This window comes from Monodelphis domestica, chromosome 2 (assembly GCF_027887165.1).
Source record: "Monodelphis domestica isolate mMonDom1 chromosome 2, mMonDom1.pri, whole genome shotgun sequence".
Classification (NCBI taxonomy): domain Eukaryota; kingdom Metazoa; phylum Chordata; class Mammalia; order Didelphimorphia; family Didelphidae; genus Monodelphis; species Monodelphis domestica.
Genome location: NC_077228.1, coordinates 323,189,232 through 323,212,043, shown reverse-complemented (window position 1 = coordinate 323,212,043; position 22,812 = coordinate 323,189,232). Strand labels below are relative to the sequence as shown.

Sequence of the window (22,812 nt, the reverse complement as noted above, 5' to 3'; positions counted from 1 at the left end):
ATTTTCTCATCTGGGATATCCTTATACTAGGGAGAACATGAGTCATATCCTTATAACCATGGCAGAGTAATACTCTAGTGTTAGACATCATGTCTTATAATGGTAACATTTAGAAAAATATTATCATGACAGTGAAGCAATATGCATATAACCATACATAGTATAGAGAGGAAGAGGCTAAAAGTACAAATAAGTAGATATTCATTGGGTGCAATGATTACCATGTACCTCAAAATTAATACATACTCCAAATTAGCATGTATGTAAAAATTTTATATCCATACTGTTACTACCTTTAATCATGGCTTACATGCCTATGCTCTATTGTCCTTGCAACAGCTACCCATTCTTTCTTGCTCAATGCTTACAAGAGAAAAGTAATAAATGAGCTCTAATGTTTTGCATTTTAAAATATAAAGAACCATTTCAGAGGAACAAATTAATCAAAAGAAGTCTTCATACTTACTAGACTCTAATGGAGGATGGGAGCTCTCGGGAATCCTTGGAATGTCACTATAAAGAAACAGTATTTATTTTTAAAGTCAGCCACATTCAGCCCATGAACCTTTTTGAAGGTTTCATAGTTCTACTTGGTTTCAATATGATGGCATAATCCTTTTGAGATTTAAAAAGGAGTGGCAATGGAAGTTACTGTAAAGGCAGCTACTAATGTGCATGGATGTTACACACTACACAAAATTGCATTTCCCAAAGGAAGACCTCAAAGATCAAAATAACAAAACATTTTTTACAATGACAACAATCACGTTAATATTGTGGCTAAATTTACCACAATATTTTTACTACCAAAACAATAGGTTTTGGAAACAAATGTTTGAGTACTGCTAATACTAATGTTTCACTCTAGGAAGATAAATCAGAATGACACAAATTATGCAACTTACTAGTAGGCTTTACAAACACATCTGAAAGAGTTTACTGAATGAAATAGATGGAAAATATCTTCAAAAACAAAAACAAAAGAAAGTGGAGATGATGTGGGCAAAGTTAAGCCTGAAAATGATGAGGCGCTTTCAAAATTAAAATCGAGCTTGCAACATAAAAAGCTAAAAAATTACACATATGCCTTATATAGAGCGAACTCTATATATGAAGTATACCTAAATATACTATTGTATGGCTATTTACCACATAATGAGAAAGTAGCATTCAATCCATTGGAAAATCTACAAATCTCAATATGGTATTATTCTCAAGATACTAGTATTTGATATGTCCTATTTTTATTTTAATTATAACCTACAGAAACTCTGGACCAAGCTGACCTAAGTACTTTACTAGATATAACTGTGACATATTTTGTTCTATAAAAGGATTACTAGCAATTTAACAAAGGAAACTATAGGAGATCAGAAAAGACTACATATTGACATGACAAATCGAAAGAGATTGGAATTTGGACCTGGAGAGATAATCCTCAATGGAGTATTTAAGAAAATACCACTAACCACATACCTAAAATCAATCTGAGTACAATGTATTCACAAGTAAGGAGTGTGATAGACCAGCCTTCACATACTGACATTAGATTGATATATTAAACAAGATGTAAGAATACACCATGGTGTACCAAAAGTGGAAATTTTGACTCACTTAAAGAAAAAAAACAAACAAACCTTTCCTTATGTCTTAGAATTAGTACTAACTATTATTTTCAAGGCAGATGAGCTGGCTCTCAATTCACTGAGCCACCTAGATGCCTCTTGATTAACTTTTAGTGGTAATTTTTTATTTCAGTTTTGACCTGGGTAGAATGAAAATAAATATTATATTTCTCCTATAAGTTTTAATAACGCCTTATGGGATATTTCTTTGGTTAAACCAAGATTTTAAAATCTTTCATGAATCACAGAATTAATTTCTATAGCTTATTATATTGCAGTCATATGGCACAGATTCACTGATCATCATCATTTTTTGTTAATTCAAATGAAGAAAGGGTTACCTCCAAAGCAGGGATCTACAAAATATATAGATGAATTTTTGGAAAATTTGAATGACATTGTTAAAGAATGGAATCTGGATCATAAAATCCTCTCTTAAGATTAGAATTTATTAAAGGGGTTAGGAGTGGGCAGGGTGTCAAAATGCTTTATTTTTTATTTAGTATAGGTTATAAAAATAGATCCTTTCAAAATACCTAATGGTAATTAACTTCTCAAATATTTTCAGATATGAAGTGTTTGCAGACATATATGGGAGAAGTCTGAAAACTTTTCCGACTTTGAGGCTGAATCAAGTACTTCAGAATATTTTATCTATGTAGTGACATAGTAGATATTGTTACTCAATCAAGTGCTCTTCTACCAAATTATTCTGATAAATGTATTTGAAAGATATGCTTGGACTTATTCTTGGAGCCATTCTTTTATCAGGATCTCATAACAGTTTCTGAATAAATAATTATCTTCTGCTCTAAAGTTAAGCATTTTGAACTGAACTACTATTAAACTATGTGCCTTCTAACACTGGTCATTTCTTCTTTGGAGATAAAATGAAGATATTTATGGGAAGATTTCAATTTCCATATATTCTTTAAATTCTGCTTGTTTTTAAATGGGGTTGATTATTAGTACATATAGAGTTCCTTTCCTAATTTTTAATCATCCCAGTTTTATATCATTACAATCTGTGTTAGTTGTCTTTTATGATTGTAAATAGCCAAGAATCAATAATACTTTAGATATATTCTTTCAGTAGCCCTGATCATCTGAATGCATTTGGCAATATTTTTGCCATATAATTCCTTCATCTTTTATTTCTATATTTATAGCCCTTCTTCAGTAATTACTTACCTCTTTCCCAGCCCCATATTTGCCTCAGCTTAAGAACACATGTAATATAAAACTAATATAAATTATATATTAATAATATGCTAGAAAACTGGATGGATAGAAAGCATAATACTTTTGCAAAATTCCTTATTATTGTACTCTTTAAAGTCACCATTTCAATTTTGGTTTCTAACCAGCCTTTCATTCCCTTTTCATAAAGAGAACTAGAAAAAATGTGTTACAGACATGTTGATTATCTATAATATAGTTCAATTTTTGACAACTAGAATAATTATGACTATTTTACATGTGTGTTTTGTGAGTGCAAATATCCATGAAGAAGATAAGAATTTAACCTATGGGTGTACTTTTTCAACAAAATCATGAGCTGTAGCCCAATAACAAATAAAGTAGAAATGTAAAGAAAAATGTTTTCAATAATGTATTTGAATATTTAGTTAATTGTAATAAACAATTTCAAAATGTCATCTCAAAATGTAGATGGTCAACATCAGTATTTACTCTAAACTGTAGAGAGTCATACTCAGCTAAAATAAAAAAGATAAAGGGGAGGCTAATTGTGTGTCTACATGATTCTTTGGGGCACATCTCACACTCAAAAAGAATGAAAATATTCTTTTTTTCTAAAAATTTCTAAAAAATCATTCAAGCCTAAGTATACGAAAATTAGGATGCTCAAAATGAAATTATTTCATATTTTTCTTAAGTAAAATATAAGCTCCTCCAGGGCATGAAAAAAATGTTTTTTGCCCTTCCATCCTCAATACCTAGTATAGTACCTGGCACAAAGCAGGCACTTAACAAATTCTTATTAAATTGCTGAATTTAATTGAATTATATTTTCTTTTTATAAAGATTTAATATAAAAATATTGAAATTTTGAAGGTAAACAAAAAAGCTTTTTACAAAATTATCTACCAATAAATGAAATCTATACTTAATTTACATATAAAATATAGAAGAAGCATTCTTTTCTCATAATCTATAATCTAAAGAGGTAAAAACTATTTTATAAAAAAATTATCATAGCATTAGGCTGAAATTGCTAAATTTCTATTTCAATAGTAAGAAGAATTAATGGATGCCCCCCTTTCTCTACTAACACAAATCACAAAATCTGAATCACTGGCAACTAAGTGTGCTTTCATTTGGAAATGGAGTTCATACTTATTCCATAAATAAAAGCTTATCATACTCTGTGACACTTAGTCTTAGCAAAACTTAAATCCTTTAAAATGTAATGAAGAAAATTCAGAATACAGATCTAACAAGTTGTTTTTGATTTTTAAAATCCAGTATATGTGCCAATATTTGATGAAAATGCCATCCACATAACAGGTATTATATGAATGTATAAACTTCCTGATAAAACCCTGGTAATACATGTAATTTACTAAACTTAAGAAGCAAGTTTGTTTTTTAGCCTTACCCAATAGGCCTTGAAACAATAATTTCAACTTGAGGTTCTGATTTTGATTCTAAAATAATGTTGTAAACTTCTTCATTTGTAGCTCCAGGCAGGGGTTTACCATTCCATTCTAGAACTTCATCCCCTTGAATTTAAAAAAAAGGGTATTTTTTTACCTTATGATTTTTCTTTTATTTATTTTTCTTTTCTGTCTTTTAAAATGTTTTAAACAAAGAATGCAAAACATATACAAATATATTTTAGTTATCTAAGCTCCACTAACCAAAAGCAAAATCTCACACCATGGAAACTGATTAAGCTGAATTTTCAAATCTCTATGAACGTTATTTACTTATTTATTTATGTTGCAGACTCCTGCAAACAATAAGGTACATGATGTTCTTGATGTATAATTTTAGATGAATCAGCAAACATCAAAACAACTGCCTTGTGCTATGGGATGGAATTAGCACATTCCAGCTGGAAGGGATCTAATAGGCAGCAAGCATCATAACCTCTGGGGAAAGGTACAATTACTATAAGGCTCTTACACACAAATCCTAGCTTTTTACAACAACAGTGAGTAATATTGGTGAATACATAATTTCTGGTTTTAAGATGCTACATAGTCTTCACCGGATGCACAAAAGAATAAAGATGAGTGAAAAGATTTCAAGGCCACAAACATATTTTAACCTAGGTAGCTATGGCAAGATAACGAAGCAAGCGGATGTAAAACTGTTGCATGAGGGCTAACCCATTTCCAGATGTTAAAAGTACATAATTATATATATGAAATGTCTGTTAGAATTAAATTACAAAAAGAAAATGCTTCATAAAAGGAATTTTGAAGTAAAAACAATATAAATTAACATAAAGACTGGGAAATGTTTCTATTAAGAATAAACTAAGGAGTTCTCAATCTTGTTATACAATTTTTAAAATTTCATTTAATATGCTCTTAAAAGTTAATGAATTTTCATTTTAACTGAAAAAGCAAGCAAATCCAGAGGTGCTTAGAATTACATTAAAAAAAAACAACCCTACCTTTTGTCTTAGAATCAACATTAAATATCAATTCCAAAATAGAAGTGTGGTAAGGGCTAAATGATTATGATTAAATGACTTTCCCAGGGTCACATAGCCAGGAAATGTCTGAAGCCAGACTTGGCACTCTATCTATTGAGCAAGTAGCTGCCACTTGAATACATTTTTTTAAAAGTGACAATACAGTCTTTCATTTAAAAAATCTTAATAAATATAATTTTTTACATTTAAATTAATTCTTCCCCAAGGTGATACAGAGAAACAACAGCTTTTCTATAACTAACTGATGACAATTTGAGCTAACTAATTCAGCATACTGTCTTCTAAACCTAAAAAAAAATTCAAATTACCTTCTTTTTAAATTTTTTTAAAAATTTTAAACCCTTACCTTCTGTCTTGGAATCTATACTGTGTACTCATCCCAAGGCAGAAGAGTGGTAAGGGCTAGGAAATGGGGGTCAAGTGACTTGCCCAGGGTCACACAGCTAGGAAGTGTCTGAGGTCAGATTTGAACCTAGGACCTCCCATCTCTAGACTCTCAATCCACTGAGCCACCCAGCTGCCCCCAAATTACCTTCTAAAGGACAGTGATGTTCTTATTAACTGTTCGACTATAAGAGAAAGTTAAAAAGCATTATGATGTTTCTGTTTGGTGAAATGACTTCTTTTTATCTTGTATTGCTGAATAAATTATAGCATAACTACATAACTGTAATTATAGCATTACTACACATGACTGTAATTGGCTGTTATGTGTGCCCTTTGTTGAGAGAAACTGATATGATAAAGTATATCAGGGACTGATTAGTAAAACAACCAAAAAAATCATTCCCTGTACAAAAGACTCATTGAAAATTACCTTTAAATACCAAGCTCCCCCAGTGAATTTCACTGTCATTTGCATTAACTACTTATCAGGGAAACAGAAAGTCATAAAAGAGTAGAAGAAACTAATGATCATATATTACAGATAATAAAATAGATAAAATAAAACTCCATTGAGAGAAAATATCATTGAAATTGTGAAATGGAAAACACAATTCATTTTTAAATGTACTCTATATTGTCTTTTTCTAACACACTGATGAAATCATGACAATGAATAAAGGGCTGGCCTTGGAGCCAGAAAGATCTGAGATAAGTACTGCCTTAATAACACTTTCCAAGTGTTTGACCTTGGTTAAGTCATTGAACCTGTCAGGGAAATCTCATCTTATAAACAAAACAAAACTTGGAAATCTGCATTGGTAGAGGAAGTTTCCTCTTCTGGGACTTCTAAGGAGGACTAAAACTGTGAGTCATTCCTATTCTTCTATTACATACTACCATTATACAAAAAGGACTCTAGCGAAACCACTTACACATATTAGCAGTAATTTGTATTATCTATAATTAGATTTGCTTTTCTGATAAATTGCTGTCAAACTGTTAATGAAATCTAAAGAGACACTAGGAAGCTCATATTTAAGGGTAATCTATAAGATTCCTCTCACAATGGGATGGATTATTCCCCATGATGAGGAAAAAAATCACTGCTTGGTTGATCTGTTCAACAAATTAAGGTTTTTCACCATTGGGTTTTCTTAAGACAGGGTGCAAATGTAAGTCAGACTTTTCCCATTTTGAGGCTAGTATTCCACTCACTAAACTAGCACATACTCAGCTAGTGGCCCACATATGGGTATTAAAAAATTGATCATCTTCCTTAGGCTTCAGGTTGCATCATAATTGGTCTCCGAAAAGAGTTGGCACCGAGTCCCAGTACTTCTTCTCAAACTGAACAGCAGATGGAGCAAAACCTCTGATTCTCAGCCTCTTCCTCTGCAATTACTGTGCAACATTTACACCACAAAGAAGTTTAGGCTCATATATCTGGAGCTGGGAGCAACCTCAGATGCCATCTAGTCATCAAATCACTGAGGAATAGGGACATCAAGTGATTTGATCTCTAGTTATGTTAGCAAACCCTATTAGACCAGATTTTAAATATATCATCCTAGAATACTTTCTAAATAAATTTTTTGGAAATACAATTAGAAGGGAATCAATTATTTGTTTATGATGTGACTGCTTTCCTTAATTTTTCATTGTCTCTTTAATTCATTCCAACCACTGAATAATAATCACAGTAATAAGTTTTAAATCCCAAAATGTTTAATGCATGAAAATACACAAAAAACACACTTGTCAAAAAAAAAGGCACATTAAACTTTTTACCAGCTAATAAAAACAAATCAATAAAAGAGAGGAAAATAGCAGTCTGTCAAAAGTAGAGGAAAATCATCTTTGAATTTCATTAAACAAATATTATGTTTGGATTTTCCAGCTCATTTTTCTTTGTCATGTGGAAGGGTCAAGGTCATAGAAGCAACATTAAACATGGCCATAAATTCTAAACATCTTAAATTATTGCAGTCACTTAGTATCGAACTCTTCACAACATCCATGCTCTATTGTGAAGCTGCAAAAATACAAAGAATATAAAGCACGCCTGCAGACCGAAATAAATTACATGAAGTATTATTTAGAAAGAACCTTTACTAAAATTTTTATTTTTTTTGTTTTGTATTGTATTTTTGTTCTGAGCACAATTATGTTTCATGATATAAACAACTCTTTGATGAGTTGGGGACACACTATTAATCTCTTTAATAGTAATAGAGCTGAAGAAGGAACTCTGAAGAAAATGATTAGGAATTGAATATATCTTCACACACTTGAATCATTTCAAACCTTAACTGAAGCATGCAGCATTATGAAGTCAGTAACACATCAGTCCTTTCATATGAATGACACTTCATAAAAGAAAAATGACTTTTTTTCCACAGGATTGCTATTGGTCCATAGTACTATAGTGTTGCACACCCTAGAGTATATGTCTGTGTCTCTGCATCTGGCAGATATCAACATACAGTCACTGTCCACTGGCTAATTGAAAAAAAAAATCTATATTTAATTTTTATTTCACATCAATTATTTAACATTGAAAGTGTTAAAAAATTAACAATGGAATAACAAAAGGAACATATTTTGTTATATTTCAAAATATATACTTAAACATATAAAGAAAAAAAGTATCTCTTTACCTGCTCTTAGATGTCCTACTACATCTGCTAGGCTACCCTTCTTTACTTTGGTGATGAAGGCACCAAGACGTCCTAAATCAGTCATTTTTCCTCCAACAACCTAGATAATTACAAATTTATAAAATTTGAATTCTAAAATGCAGCAACAGAAGTTTATCTGTTAAACTACATTCTAAATTAATTTTTAACTCGGAAAATTATTTTTATCATCTAAAATGAAATTGTTATATTGTTTTATTTGTATCTGATCTTAGAAGAATTTAAAACTTATTATCAAATTAAAATAACAATAACAAAACAATAAGAATTCAGTATTTATTCTACCATTGAAAAATCACCTTGGGACAAAAGGTAGAACTTTTTATTTACTTCCTATGAATTCCTAAGCAAAGAAAGTAGTTTGTAAACTGGAAAGTTAACATTCAGCTCTTTTAAGCTATTAGTTATATTTCAATCAGCTTGTTTCTGGGTCTAGTGCATTTCTTCTCTCTAAATTCATTTTTACTGTACTGATCACTAATTGTATTTGCTATTGTTTTCTTATACTTATTTTTTTCTTTTTGAGCCAGACTTCTGTTTTTTTTTTTTTTAATTGTGGAGAACTCCTAATGTGGACAATCCTTCCACAAATGCTGATAGGCAACTCTCCTCTAATAGATAATTTTAGGGATTTGCCTGGGAAAGGGTAAATGAGATATTATGTGATTTGCCAAGTCACCAAGACAGTAGTATCAAAAGTAAAACTTGAACCTAGGTCTTCCTGACTAAAAGGCCAGCCCTCCATCCACCATTATGCGTTGCCTCATACTGCATACTTAGTAAATTGAATTGAAACAATTTTTGAAAACTACCTAAGGTAGTAATAATGAGGTAGTATCTAGGAATTAGTGCCAATGACCATAATAAGAATAATAGCCAATAACAGTTTTATTATATTTATGTAACAATTGTATAACAATGATAATTTGTTACTGTTCATTTTTGAAGAATGACAAATCTTCACATAATTTCAAAAATTGATTGGTAAAATATACATTTGATAATTTGCATGAATATACATTTTTAAAATTATATTTTATGAAATATACACACATAGTTTACTCTCTCTAGTGATAATTTCCATTTACTATATGTTTTTCCACTCTGACTGAAATTATTGAAAATCATTCTTCACACCTACTCCCTGAATCAGTTTTAGCTTTGTGCTTTCCCCACAGCTCTGATAAAATAGATGATAGTCAGAGGGTAAACCATCTAAATGATGTTTTCATGTTACTTGTAAGAATTTAATAAAATTGGCTGGTGCACAATATCCTTTTCATCTAACATTATATTATTCACTAGTTCCTGTCATGAAATGTTTCCTTAAAAGAACCCGTTAGTCCATTTTATTGAACTTTCTTAATGTATTCATGGTTCAAATGAATGTAATTAGAAACATCCTCTAAGTTTTGATATATGACATATAATAGACATACTGTCTCATCATAGAAAGCATACTTGGGGAAGGAGGACAAAAGCAGGAAATTTTTATCCCTAAAGTTATTGTCAGGTATGGGATAATCTAATTGTTAATTTAGTTTAGACATCCCCTTTAAATCAATTTACAAGATACTTACTTTTAATCCTAGTAGTGCACCTGATTCTTTGGGCATGGTTGTTCTCTTGTTAAGAATAACACGTCCAATTAATCGGTCACCCTCTTTAGATGGTTGCCACGTTACAGGATGCTATTAAAAGTGGGAATGAAAGAAAAAAAATGGATATAAGGATGGATTTTTCAGACACACAGAAAATTAATGTCATACACAGTACAATGTAATTATGACCATATCAGCTGTAAAGTAATCTAGTAGGAAGTCTTAATTAGAGTAGGACTTGCCTCTAGGTTTATTAAAATTTTATTTGATTTACATATTATTTGCCCTAGACATTTATCATACTCAATATAACTAATGACATCATTAACAAGATGACATTTTAGAAATAAAATTATTCTAAAAGTTTTAAATCTATCTTCCTGTTTGTTCAAAAAACATTGATTTCACAATCCTTTATGGAGTTAATGCATTTAACTAATGGGTTAAATAGAGCTAACTCCTTAAAAGTGATCTTTTAATTCAAAATTTTGAAATCTAGAATTTGGTGATAATGATGTTTTTCAAAATCATTTCATGTTTTCTTTAGATTTAAAAATAATCCTAATATTTTAAAAGTACAGCAAGGCAGAACAATAGAAATATCTATGATATATTAATGAGACCCAAGAGTAATGATTGGCCAAAAATATAATTGAGCCCTGAAAGGTCCATTTCTTCTTTTGCTTACCGAACTTATAGGAGATGTCTCTCTACTGGGCCACGTGGTAGGATCCAGCCAGTAATAATCCAAGTCACCTAAAGAACATAAACAAAAAGACATGGGTACAGAACTTCTCCAGAATGGAAAAGGCACCACTATATAATTAGTTGATATAATTGTTTTAACTGTAGTCCTAGCCCCAAACTGAAAAATTATAGTAATCCTGGGAATACTGAAATTTAGAAATTAAATTAATTTAATAAATTGAGAGTGACATTTAGAAATAAAATATTTAGAGATTCAGTGTAAAGCAATACAGAAATTAAGAGAAATTGACAGAGATATCTAAGGAATGGATTCATTAAACTGAGCTTGGCTTCACTGTTGTGGAACCGACTCTATTTTGTTCTCTGAAGTTATTGTGATGAATAGTGAAACTCAGACTCCCTCCCTGATGCTTACAATGCAATAGTCTCATATCACACTTATTTCTGCAAGCTGATCATGATCCACCAATCAGAAGGAAGTCAAATTAACTTAACCAAAATACAGCACACATGTATTTTGCCAATAATCTATTGAGATCAATACATAAAGAGAATGAAGAACTTTGAGATGTCTGATAAGCACAAGGACAGTATTGCAAGAATGTGTACAAAGGGCCTTGGTGTTTTGTTTGTTTTTCTGAGGGAAAAAAAAGGAATTTAGACACAATGTATGAACAGAAGAAAAAAATGATGGAAAAAGATAATTTTAATAATAAAACCATTGTCATGGTTCATAATGAAAGGTCATGAAAACTGAGGAACATTTTTAAGACAAATATAGAGGTAGATTGAAGGCTATTTGTTGTGAATGAGTCTACTCTAGAAAGAAAATCAGAAAGAAGCACATTGAAAAAACTTGGTGGGTATTGTGTATTGAGGAAAGAAAGCAAATTAACTATTTGAACTGATTTTCCATTAAGCATCTAAGGAGATCAATGAAAAGAACAGAGGTTCACACTGAATAATGAAGTAGGTCAGTCAGCATGGGGATTCTTGATTAAATATTAGAAAGTATGAAAATTAGATGGCTCCATGGATCATGAAAAGAGAATTTTGGAAATGACAGTCATATCAGAGATAGAAAATAATTTAAGAAGAAAAATGGTTAAAACAGCCTATCAAAAATTTGCACATTAAGAATCTGTAGCATCCAAGGTCCCTATTTCAACTTTGATACACCTACCAATTATTATCTTTAAATTATATGATATATTTAGAAAGCCAAAAAGAATTTTATATTTTTCATGATTAATATAATAAATATTCATTGGTCTTCTGTAGAAAAGAAATCACAAATACAAAAAAAAAGTTGACTGTCTGGAATTTAATTGATATATGTAACATTCTATGAGGTCATTATGCATTCAACCCATGTCATTTTTCTTACATATTCATCAAAATAATATAATATTAATAGATAAATATAATAATATTCATTCATACAAATTCAAACTCCGTGTTGGTTTCCAAGAATTGCCTTGGTCCTATAACACCATAGAGGGAAATGAGTGACACATATAAGGAAGGTGTGATATGAAGAATAATTAAGTGTTTTTAATCAATTAAAAATAATTTCCATTTTTACTTTAATTTAAAAATGCTGAATGCTCCCATATCTTCAATATTGTGAGACCTTTATGATTTAATAGTGCCATAGCTATGATTAACACTAACAATTTTAGCTAGAAATAAAATATAATCATAGTCATTTTAATGATTTTATATAAAATTGCATATACTTGTCAACTCACTAAAATTCAATTTCTCTAGAATTTCTTTAAACACTTTGTTATTATCTCACATGTGTGTGCTTCATTAAGCAAGAAAAAACATATTTTGACAAAAACTCATGACATAAGTGACTTCAGAAGAATTTAGAGAATTACAGATTTATAGCTGAAAAGGGTTTTAGTTTCATTGAATCCAGGTTTCTCACTTGATAGACGAGGATATGAAGCACAGAGAGCTTAAACAAATTGTCAAAGGGCACAAAGGACATAAGCAGCAGTGCTTGAACTTGAACACTTCCTCTGATCCCAGAGTTTATGGAATAATAGTCCATCAATAAATCAATCGATGCTGCAGTACTATTTATACCACTTTAATAATGATAATCGCTAACTTTTTATAGCATTTACTATGTTCCAGGCACTGTATTAAGTGCTTTATAACTTACTTCATTTGATCCTCACAAAAACCCTGGGAGGATAGGTACTATTATTATCCTTTTTTAGAGAGAAGGAAACTGAGGCAGAGATAAAGTAAATTACCTATAGTAACACAGCTAATAAGTGATTTAGGCAGGATTAGAACTCATCTTCCTGACTGGACTGGAGGCTTAGTGCTTTATTTACTGGTACCAGCTACCTACCAAGCTTTTTCTATTTTGTCCAGCTTTACTAGGCAAGATCTTTAAAATTTCTCAAGTTAATAAATATTGTTAACATTTATATAAAACACCATAGAAAAAAAGAATACTAGATTAAAAAATTACTTCTTTTAATATTTAAGAATTACTGTTTGGAAAACTCCTTTAGATCATACCTAAATCCCTCTTACTGTAATTCAAATCAACTCTCTGAGCCCATGAATATGGCACCTAATTTGAAATTTTAAAATATCTGCAATTGGATGACATAAATAAATTTGGTGCTTAACCTAGACGTGGTTTTTAGATCCTTCAAAGGTTGTTCAGTTAACTTGGGTAATCAGGAAAGAGGTAAGTACCACTCTGGTGAGCCACTAGGGTTTGCCATGATTACTATTACTTCATCCTAAGCACCACTGGGATTAACTATATGCATTGATGCTATACATCTTCCAAATTATTGGGAATCCCATTGCTAGTTGACTTTTCAATGAACTACAAAGAATTCTGGATCTTTTCTTCTGTTTTGCTGCACTCCTAAGAGGAAGGAGGAAGGGAACTCTCAATTCTACAGTCCTTTAATACTAGCCTCCTTCCTTCTCCTCCCAGAAAGACACACTATTTCCCTATTCTTTTCATTTTCATTAGCTGTGGCTCATAACTGGCATTCTCTTCCTCTATCATTTAGCTTCCCCAGCTTCATTCAAGCATCAGTTAAAACCCCAGCTTCTATAGCAGTCTTTCCTGATATTCCACAAACTTGTGTCCATCCTCCCTAGCTGAGATCCAATATATTTCTTGATCTAATATAGCTGTTTTCATGTTATCTCCCCTATTGGACTGTGAGCTCATTGAGAACAGGGACTGTTTTTAGGGCTTAGACCAATACCTGGCACTTAGTAGGGACTTAATAAATGTTCAGTGATTTGACCTGGCTTCATCTCACTAACCATACTAATGAGCATATCTACTATTATACCATTGTAATTTATTTGCTACAAAGTAAGTAGCTTTAGTGGCTATTTACTATAGTTGCAGGGGCAGCTTAGATGGCTCACTGGATAGAGGACTGGACCTGGAGTCAGGAAGACCCAAGTTCACATTTGACATTAGATATTTACTAGCTGTTTGACCTTGGGAAAGTCACTCAAACTCTGCTTAATCTATTGAAGAAAGAAATGGCAAGTCACTATAATAGCTTTGTCAAGGAAAAAACACAAACTTGTGGACAGTATGGTCCACAGGGTCATGAAGAGATGCACAGTACTGAACCACAACAACAAGTAGCTTGTGACAATAAATAGATATGACTTCAGGTAAGCCACTTAATCCCAATTGCCCAGGTAAGGGTTTAAAAAAAACCCCAGAGGTAATGAAGGACTAAAATAATAAATATTTAACCAAAACTGATAAACATGTAATTTAGTTGACTGCTACTAAAAATGATCATCAAAATCTACATTTGATATTATCATATAATAAAGGTACTAAAATTTATTTTCTTTCACATTTAATTCAGAAGTTCTCATAGCAGTTTCTGGTGAATGCTTCTAATACCAGCAATTAAGTGTTATTTAATAATTTTATGCAAAGGAGTGATTATACCTTACATTTCAGAATCTAAATTTAATTTACTCTTTTATTTAAATTACAACAGCCTTAAAGGAATTATTGACTTTTAATTGTATGCATTTCTCTTTGTAATCCATTTCCTATTATTAATGATAAAAGGAAAACACATTTACATTGAATAAAATTTTTTCCGATTTTATTCAATATTTTCTACATTAATAACATCTTTCCATTATTACATTTACAATAAGTAATTAATAACCCTGAATTCAAAGTAACATAATCTATAATATGATAAATTGATGGTATATGCTTATTGAATTTATATGAAAATATACTGGGTCTAGTATTGAACAAAGTTTTATAAGAACTAATGTTCATTAATATGATCTCTGGGGGGTGGGAAATGAGTCCTATAAATTCAATCTGTTGATAAATTAATATAATCCAAAGTCTTTAATAGAAAGTTCATTCAAGTGTTATATTTGAAGGTATTGTTTTTAAGTGAGTTTTCTAGATACAGAAATGCTATTTAGTGTATTATAAGTAATATACTTCTATCCTAACTTTCAAAGTCAGTTCCTCTGTACTTGAATCCTTCATTTCCTAGTTCTATCACCTTGACAAATTCCCAACCTGTGTTAGACCTGCAATCTATCTTCTCACTGTTGGAGAAAGTCAAATGTGAAGAGAGCACACTATACCTATATATTATTTAATCATAACTGGGTACTCACCATAGTATGGCAATATTTTTATTTCATCCTGATTGACTATCACACTCTTCACAGAAAACATATTTTCTAAAGCTTCCTGAACCACATGCTCCCTTGTCCTCCATCTTCTTTAGAGGGCATCCTACTTTACTAAGAAAATTGATATTCTATATTCCAAATTCTCTATTCTTCCCTATTCCATACTTCAAAACCAATTCCCTATTATCTCTCTTTTTTTTCTTACATCCCTGATAATAAGGTGAACCTTGTCCTTGCCAGGACAACTTTTCTTGACTTTTCATATTTAAATGTTTCCTTTGGTTTCTATTGTTTGTTCTTTGGAGGTGGGTAGTTGTTCTCTACTTCTGCTTTTCAATAATTCATTCAATAATCAATAAGTGCTTATTATTCACCTACTATGTACAAGGTACTATGTTGGATGATATAATATAAAAAAATTAAATAATTCTGCAAAGAGTTTACATGCTCACTGGGAAAAAGGCATATATATATCTATATATGTATACATTTAAATAGCATACTTACACAGTAAATAAATATGAATATAGACAAAGGAGTTAAATGCAAAATATTTTTAGGGTGAGGAAAGCTGGGGACAAGACAGGCTTTATGTAGAAGATGGTACTTGAAACATACCATAAAGGAAGAGAGAGACTCTGAGGCAGAAATAAAGAGGGAATTAATTCCAGATATGGTAAGGCCAGGATGAAGATATATAAACAGGACATGGTTTCTTCTATAGCATATATAAAAAGTGTAGCATTCTACAATGAGGCTGGAGAGGGAGGTTGAAGCCAACTTATATCATCAGACATAAATCTTAAATAGAGGAGTTCATAGTTGATTCAAGAGGCAATAGGAAGATATTAGAGTTAATTAAATAGGATAATCATAAGGTCAGTTATGTCCTTAAGGGAAATCTCTTTGGAAGAACTTGTTGAATGGACAAGAGTGGGATAAGGAAAGCATAAAGATCAAGAACCTGAGTCAATCGCTAATGAGGTATGGGCAGCCAGAGAACAGACACTTGGGCAAATCACTTTACCCCAGTTGCCCACCCCTTAATTCTCTTCTGCCTTGGAATCAATCCTTCATATTGATTGTAAGATGAAAGTAAGGGTTTTGAAAAAATATGCAAGACTAGAAAGATGATATTACCTTTGACAGAAATAGGGAAGGGTTTTGGGGAAAAAATAATGAGTTCTGTTTTGGACATGTCAAACTTGAGGGGTCTCCAAGAAGTCCAACTTTAAATATTCAGGATGCAACTAATGTTCCAGACTTTGATCTCAGAAGACAGTCTAGGGCTGGATATATGGTCTATGAGTCATATACATAGAGATAACAGTTAAGCACAAGGGAGCTGATACAATTATGAATGATTAATCAGTCTAGCCCAAGACTTTGCCCTGTTAATCTTCTCTCTTTCTTTCATATTAATTTTTTCTTTAACTACTGTCTAGAAACATGACCAGGTCTTTTCCATCCTTGAAAATTCAACATTTGAATGTGCTGTTATCTGAAGATATCATTCCATGTCTCTTCTCTTTCATAAACTTGTAGAAAGGGACACTTATAATTATTGTCTTTATTCTTTTCATATACTACTCCAGGGGTGTATGGGGTGCTCAGGGGGGGTAGTATCTCTGGTATGGAGGGCCCCTCCTAGGGCAGCTCTCCAACCTCTGACCCTCACCTGACACCCAGCTCTCACTTGTGGCTCCTAGTAGCTGTTAGCATGTGGCAGCAGCCACAGCCTGGGCAACAGCTTCGACAGCTGGCTAAACCTTGTGAGGGTAGCCATCGGGTCATCGACCCCTGGTGAACCAGGGCTTTGCTCACCCAGCATATGAAGACTGCTTCGGCTGAACAGACAGAAGAAACCAATAAGAAGGTTCAAAGGCTGAGATGGTGACACAGTAAAGCACTGTGGAGTGCTTAGGGCATGTTGGAGCACAAAAGACAACACCACCATCCAATGCAGCTGAGGAAGTCTCCAGGTGTAACAAATTTTCGTGCCACTGGACCCAGGCTTCCAAAGCCGAGAGAGTGGGACTGTCTCTGTGCATCGGCTTTTCCATTTAAATCTCCTTCACGCACAAGTGTTTTTGTGCACACTCATCTACATCACAGATGAAAGAGCACAAAGACAATCTTCATCCTTGGTTACTGAGAGACTACTACTATACTACTCTATAATCCTTTGCAATCTGTCTTCTGACCCCACTATTGAACTATAACTGTTCTATACAAGGCTATCAATAATTTGATAGCTGCTAAATGAATAGTATTTTCCCTAAATTAACATTTTATCTGACCCCTTTTGACACTGTTTACCAACTTTTTCACACTGTATACTGACTGACCTTTGAGTCCTATGAACTTATTCTGTTTTTATTCTCTTGGGATGGATCATATTTCCCATCGTCCCCCTTACTTTGTATCCCTGACTAACCAACTCATCACAACTAAGTATGGTTAGCCCCCAAGGAAATAACCCAGGAGTTTCTTCTCTACTTTCTTGAGAATCTAACTAGTCCTATAGGGTTGGATTAGTATTTCCTTGCATGTTTTCTCCATATATACATGTAGATATAATCTCTCACCTGAACTCCTATCTTACTTACAAACTATCTGCTCAACATGGATGTACATGGATATTCCTTAGGTTTCTCAAACTCATCATGTCCTAGGCAGAAAACACGCTGTTTTATTGATGTCTGTCTTTTTTCCAAACTTGCCTATTTCTCATAGTCAACATTATTCTTTTAGTCACCAGATTCAAAGCCTCAGTCATCTTTGACTCTTTTCTTCTCCCTCACTTCCTCTGAACAATTATGCATCAAGTTTTAGTAATTCTACCTACACAATCTCTCTCATCTCCATTTGCAACACATGTACATGTGGATATATATCCACATACATACATATATATGTATGTACACACACACACTTTTTCCTAATGAAGAAAACAATGGGCAAATGTAGAATCTATAACCCTGTGTTTCTATACCTAGCTTTAGTCTCCTTTTGACATAGACATATCACCATTTGCCTTTTAGACATTTGGGACTAGATATCCTGTACACATCTGAAATACATCCTGCTGAAAACAGAACTCATTATCTTCTCCTGACCCACACTTCTCACTTCTGCAACTTCCTATGTGTATTATAGTGTATGCCAATAATCTGGTCAAGCTATTTCACAATTAAAACATCAGCAAACATTTATCAAACATCTACTATGTGCTGGACAGTATGCTAACCACTGGGTGATTAAAAAAAAGGCAAAAAATATTTTCTTTTAAAAAGTTTTCTTTAAAAATCATATATTTTCCTCTTTTGCCTCTAGGATAATGTTCAAAATCTTTGGCTTAGAATTTAAAAGCTCTGTCCAATCTAGAATTTACCATTTCAATGTTATTTCAATTTACTCACCTCACACCGTTCACTTTAATCAAATTGACCTACTTATTATACCTGATGTGTGACATTTAATAAGCCCATCTTTGTGGCTTTTCACAAGTTGCATCCCATGCTTGAAATGTACTCTTTTTCCTTCTGCTTCTTAGATTTCATACTTTCTTTCAAAGAAATGCTTCTATGCCAGTTCTTGTATTAGTCCATTCTTGAAGCCCTGTATGTTTCTACTGCTTAAATATGAAAATTTCATTCCAAATAAGCACTTACTATTCCATAGAAATGCTATATCTCTTCAGTGGATCAGTCCTGAAAGGATTAAGCACCCTCAGGGCAAAGACTATTTCTTTTTTTTTTAAACCCTTACCTTCCCTCTTGGAGTCAATACTGTGTATTGGCTCCAAGGCAGAAGAGTGGTAAGGGCTAGGCAATGGGGGTCAAGTGACTTGCCCAGGGTCACACAGCTAGGAAGTTTCTGAGGCCAGATTTTAACCTAGGACTATTTCTTTTAATCTTTTTGTTTCCACACAATCACCACAGTACACAGTCACCACTTAATAAATGCTTGTTGATATGAATTGATATTAGCAAATATTTTTAGAAGACAGCTGGTTCTTTTCTTAATCTTCAGTTAAGATTTGGATATTTATCAATCAAAAAATAAAAATTTATATTATTTAAAAATTCATAGCTTCTTACATTGGCCTCTATATGATAATTTATCCCATAAGGAGAGAGCTAATGTCAAATAAGAAGAAACATTAACATAATAATAAGCAATAAAACAACTAAAAATAATAAAAACCAAAATTGAAAGTGTAAAATTTGGAAGAACCAAGAATTGTAAGGAAGAAAATTGATTCTTTTGAAAGTTACACATTTTGTGATTTGTCTAACATCTATCAAATATAATATCTGTTTAAGATACAGGTGTTAAAAGAATACCCACAAAACAGAACAGCTATAGAAATGCTAATTTGTTGTTTTCAATTATGTTCAATTTTTCAGGACCCCTTATGGGATTTTCTTGGTAAAGATACTTAAGTGATTTTCTATTTTCTTCTGCAGTTCCTTTTACAGATTAATTATCTGAAGCAAAAATATGACCAGGGTCAAAAATCTATTAAGTCTCTGAAGTCATATTTGAACTTGGGACCTTCTTACTCCAGAATTGTCTGTCATTCTGTTTATTATCCTACCTAGTTACTCTATATACTAAGAAATAATAAGACTTCTCATCATTAAGATAGGAGATGCTATTATTCAAGCAAATAGTCAACAAAGATTTGTTAATTGCCATCTACGTTCCACATATGGAACTAAGTGCTGGAGATACAAAACCCAAAATAAAACAGTTCCTATTCTCTAGGAGATTATAGTCTGAGTCTGTGGTTTGTAGTTTATTTTAAAATTCAAAGCCAAAGCATTTATGTTTAGGCATATTATTTCTGCCTTCCCCATATGATCTGTCAAACCATAGCATTAGCATGAATTACAGGTAAGGGGTTTATTTTTCTTAGTTCAACTACTGGTGAGTGAAGAAATGTAGAGTACAAATCCTTTCTGAGGTAGTCTGACCAGGATTCTGATCAGAAATTAATACTAACAACTTAAAATTATTCTCTGAGTATCTAGAACCTTAACTTCCTTCTCTCTATACAATATAGAAGATATCTAATACACAAAAGTAAAATAAATAGAAACAATTCTCAGCAAAGTCACCTTTTAGCTCTCCAGAGTTGATTAATATATTTGTTACCAATTTTTAAAATGTATTCTTCCTTTTGGACTATTTCTCTCACTATTAAACTCTTCTCTTTAGTTTGCTTAGATGAGACAAAGTTGTTTAGGCTAATATGTTATTAAATGGTAAAAATAGCTTCATGAAAAGGTTAACTAACTGGGGATATACTGATCTAATCCCTGCCCTAACTAGAAATATAGGTACTCCCAAATACACACAGGGCAGTGGGTGGTATAGTGGATAGACTGCCAGACTTGGAGTCAAGAAGACTCATCTTCAGGAGTTTATTTTTAAAAAAAATGAATTATTAAGAGTTCGTTTAAATTTTGTATTAATTTGTCAAAGACAAAGAGATCTTATCAATATTTGATAATTGATGTTAGTGTTGGTTTTGAAGATGGTAATAAGAATAATATCCTTGAAAATTGTCATCTATACTAGAGACTTAGAGGCTAAAGTTGTTAGTATTAATTATGGGTCAGAATTGATTTGCCCTCTACCAATCTTCATTCACCATTAGATGAATTATGAAAAATCAAGTCGCTACCTGTGATTAACTCTAATGCTGTGGTCTGGCAGATCACACATGGAAGACCTAATCACAAATACTTTTGCTTTGAATTTGGTAACAGACTCAATCCCACAGGCTTGAATTTAAGCTCTTAGAGAGCAGGAATTGCTTTAATTTTTGTTTTTTGATCTCAGACTTAGCTCAGTACCTGGAACATAGCTTGCACTTTTTGCTGATTGATTGCTTTGAAGTATAAACACAACAACTGAGAGAAAAATGTACAGAGAGGGTTTTCTGTTCTTTTGATTCCTTGGGGAAAGTGGCTCTTTTATCTGAATCATCTATGTCCATTTTCAAAAGGCAGAATGGAAACAAGGCAAGATTTTCTTTGAAACAAAAATGAGCTAATTTAAATCAAACAAATTAATGGGGGTTGATCAGGCTGTTCCAGTACTTATTACAGATAAGTAAGTAGGGTGTTTCACACAAGTTGTCCCAACAAAAAGAGATATAGTCTGTCCTCAGTGTTGTTTTTGGAGTTATACCCAGATGACCTTGAGAATTAGACATGGTCCTTGCATACTGTTTATAGTGTTTGTAGAAAGTCTGACATGTCCACTTTTCTAATTTCTACTTTGTAGTAGGCTTAGGAAGAGGAGAGCTAGGTTGACCTCTTTTATGGACTTCAACTTTGCAGTTCAAATAAGATTTTCCACTTTTACCATTTTCTCAATTTGAAAGCAAAATTTTTAGATTTATAATGAGGCCTGGAAAAAGTAGCTTTTTAAAGGATATTCACTCAAGCGTAGTCTAAATATCTTAATCATTTAATTTTTACAAAGGTTCAAGTAGAAGGAGATACAACATAGCACTGTATTTGACTCTAAATGCTTAATAGTTTTTCAATAAAAATATTCTATATGAGCTTCTTGAAAGAAAAAGCATTTCTTCAATATCTGTGCTCACTGTTTAACCTTGAATAAAATAGGAAGCTATTTATACTCTAATTTCCCTACTCGTCTTGGTACTGAACATTTATATGGCAATTTACAATCATGTTATTCCTTACAAAATCCCCTGAGCTTATAATGTCTACTTAATTAAGGAAGACAACTGAGTTTTAAAAAGATTAAATGACTTTGGTCACTTGGCAGCTTTACAGTAATACCAGAAATCTGTATCCTATCTACCAATTAGAATGATACTGGTGTTTACTAAGATCCTTTGAAAACTATTCAAGAGTACTTTAAAATGCAATTTTTATTGTAACTTCTAGTATAAATCTGATTATTGAAATTATTGAGTTACCTCAAACTTTAATCATAATTTCTGCTTGAAGAGGAAACAGATGCATTTCACCTAGAAGCACTGATAAAAAGTACAAATCCTATTATTGTCCTTCTACAAGCAGAGAGAACTCTCAAAAATTTAGAGAAAGGGGGATAGAATAGCTCAGACACTTTTAATGACAAAAAATAGAGGTAGAGTGGATTTGGTCTTTCAACCATAGGGTCAGTTACTGAAAAATATATAAAAACAGTCTAATTCAGTGTAGGATCTCCTACAAATTACTGACATGAAATAATTAACCTGACAAAATTATGCAAACCCAACTTTAATCTGTGATACCTATATGTTATCCCTAGGGTTCACACAGTCCCGGTTAGTACTGCCTTCCCTTTACTCTTCAATTTTTAAATTGAGAGAATTAGCTTAAACCCTTAAAAAAAATCCAAGATGAATAGTTGGGATT

At 32.2% G+C, this 22,812-nt stretch overlaps 1 protein-coding gene across 48 annotated transcripts in view; it reads right to left on the bottom strand.

The window, feature by feature from the left end:
* RIMS1 (regulating synaptic membrane exocytosis 1) overlaps positions 1–22,812 on the bottom strand; it is a 739,353-nt gene that overhangs the window by 216,409 nt on the left and 500,132 nt on the right. For all 48 annotated transcript variants that reach the window (XM_056818463.1, XM_056818483.1, XM_056818457.1 and 45 more), the window contains 5 exons: positions 10,686–10,753; positions 9,977–10,087; positions 8,358–8,457; positions 4,246–4,369; positions 467–513 (listed from right to left, as the gene is read on the bottom strand). In XM_056818463.1, the coding sequence (XP_056674441.1) occupies positions 467–513; positions 4,246–4,369; positions 8,358–8,457; positions 9,977–10,087; positions 10,686–10,753 (450 nt within the window). The remainder of the gene's footprint in view (positions 1–466; positions 514–4,245; positions 4,370–8,357; positions 8,458–9,976; positions 10,088–10,685; positions 10,754–22,812) is intronic.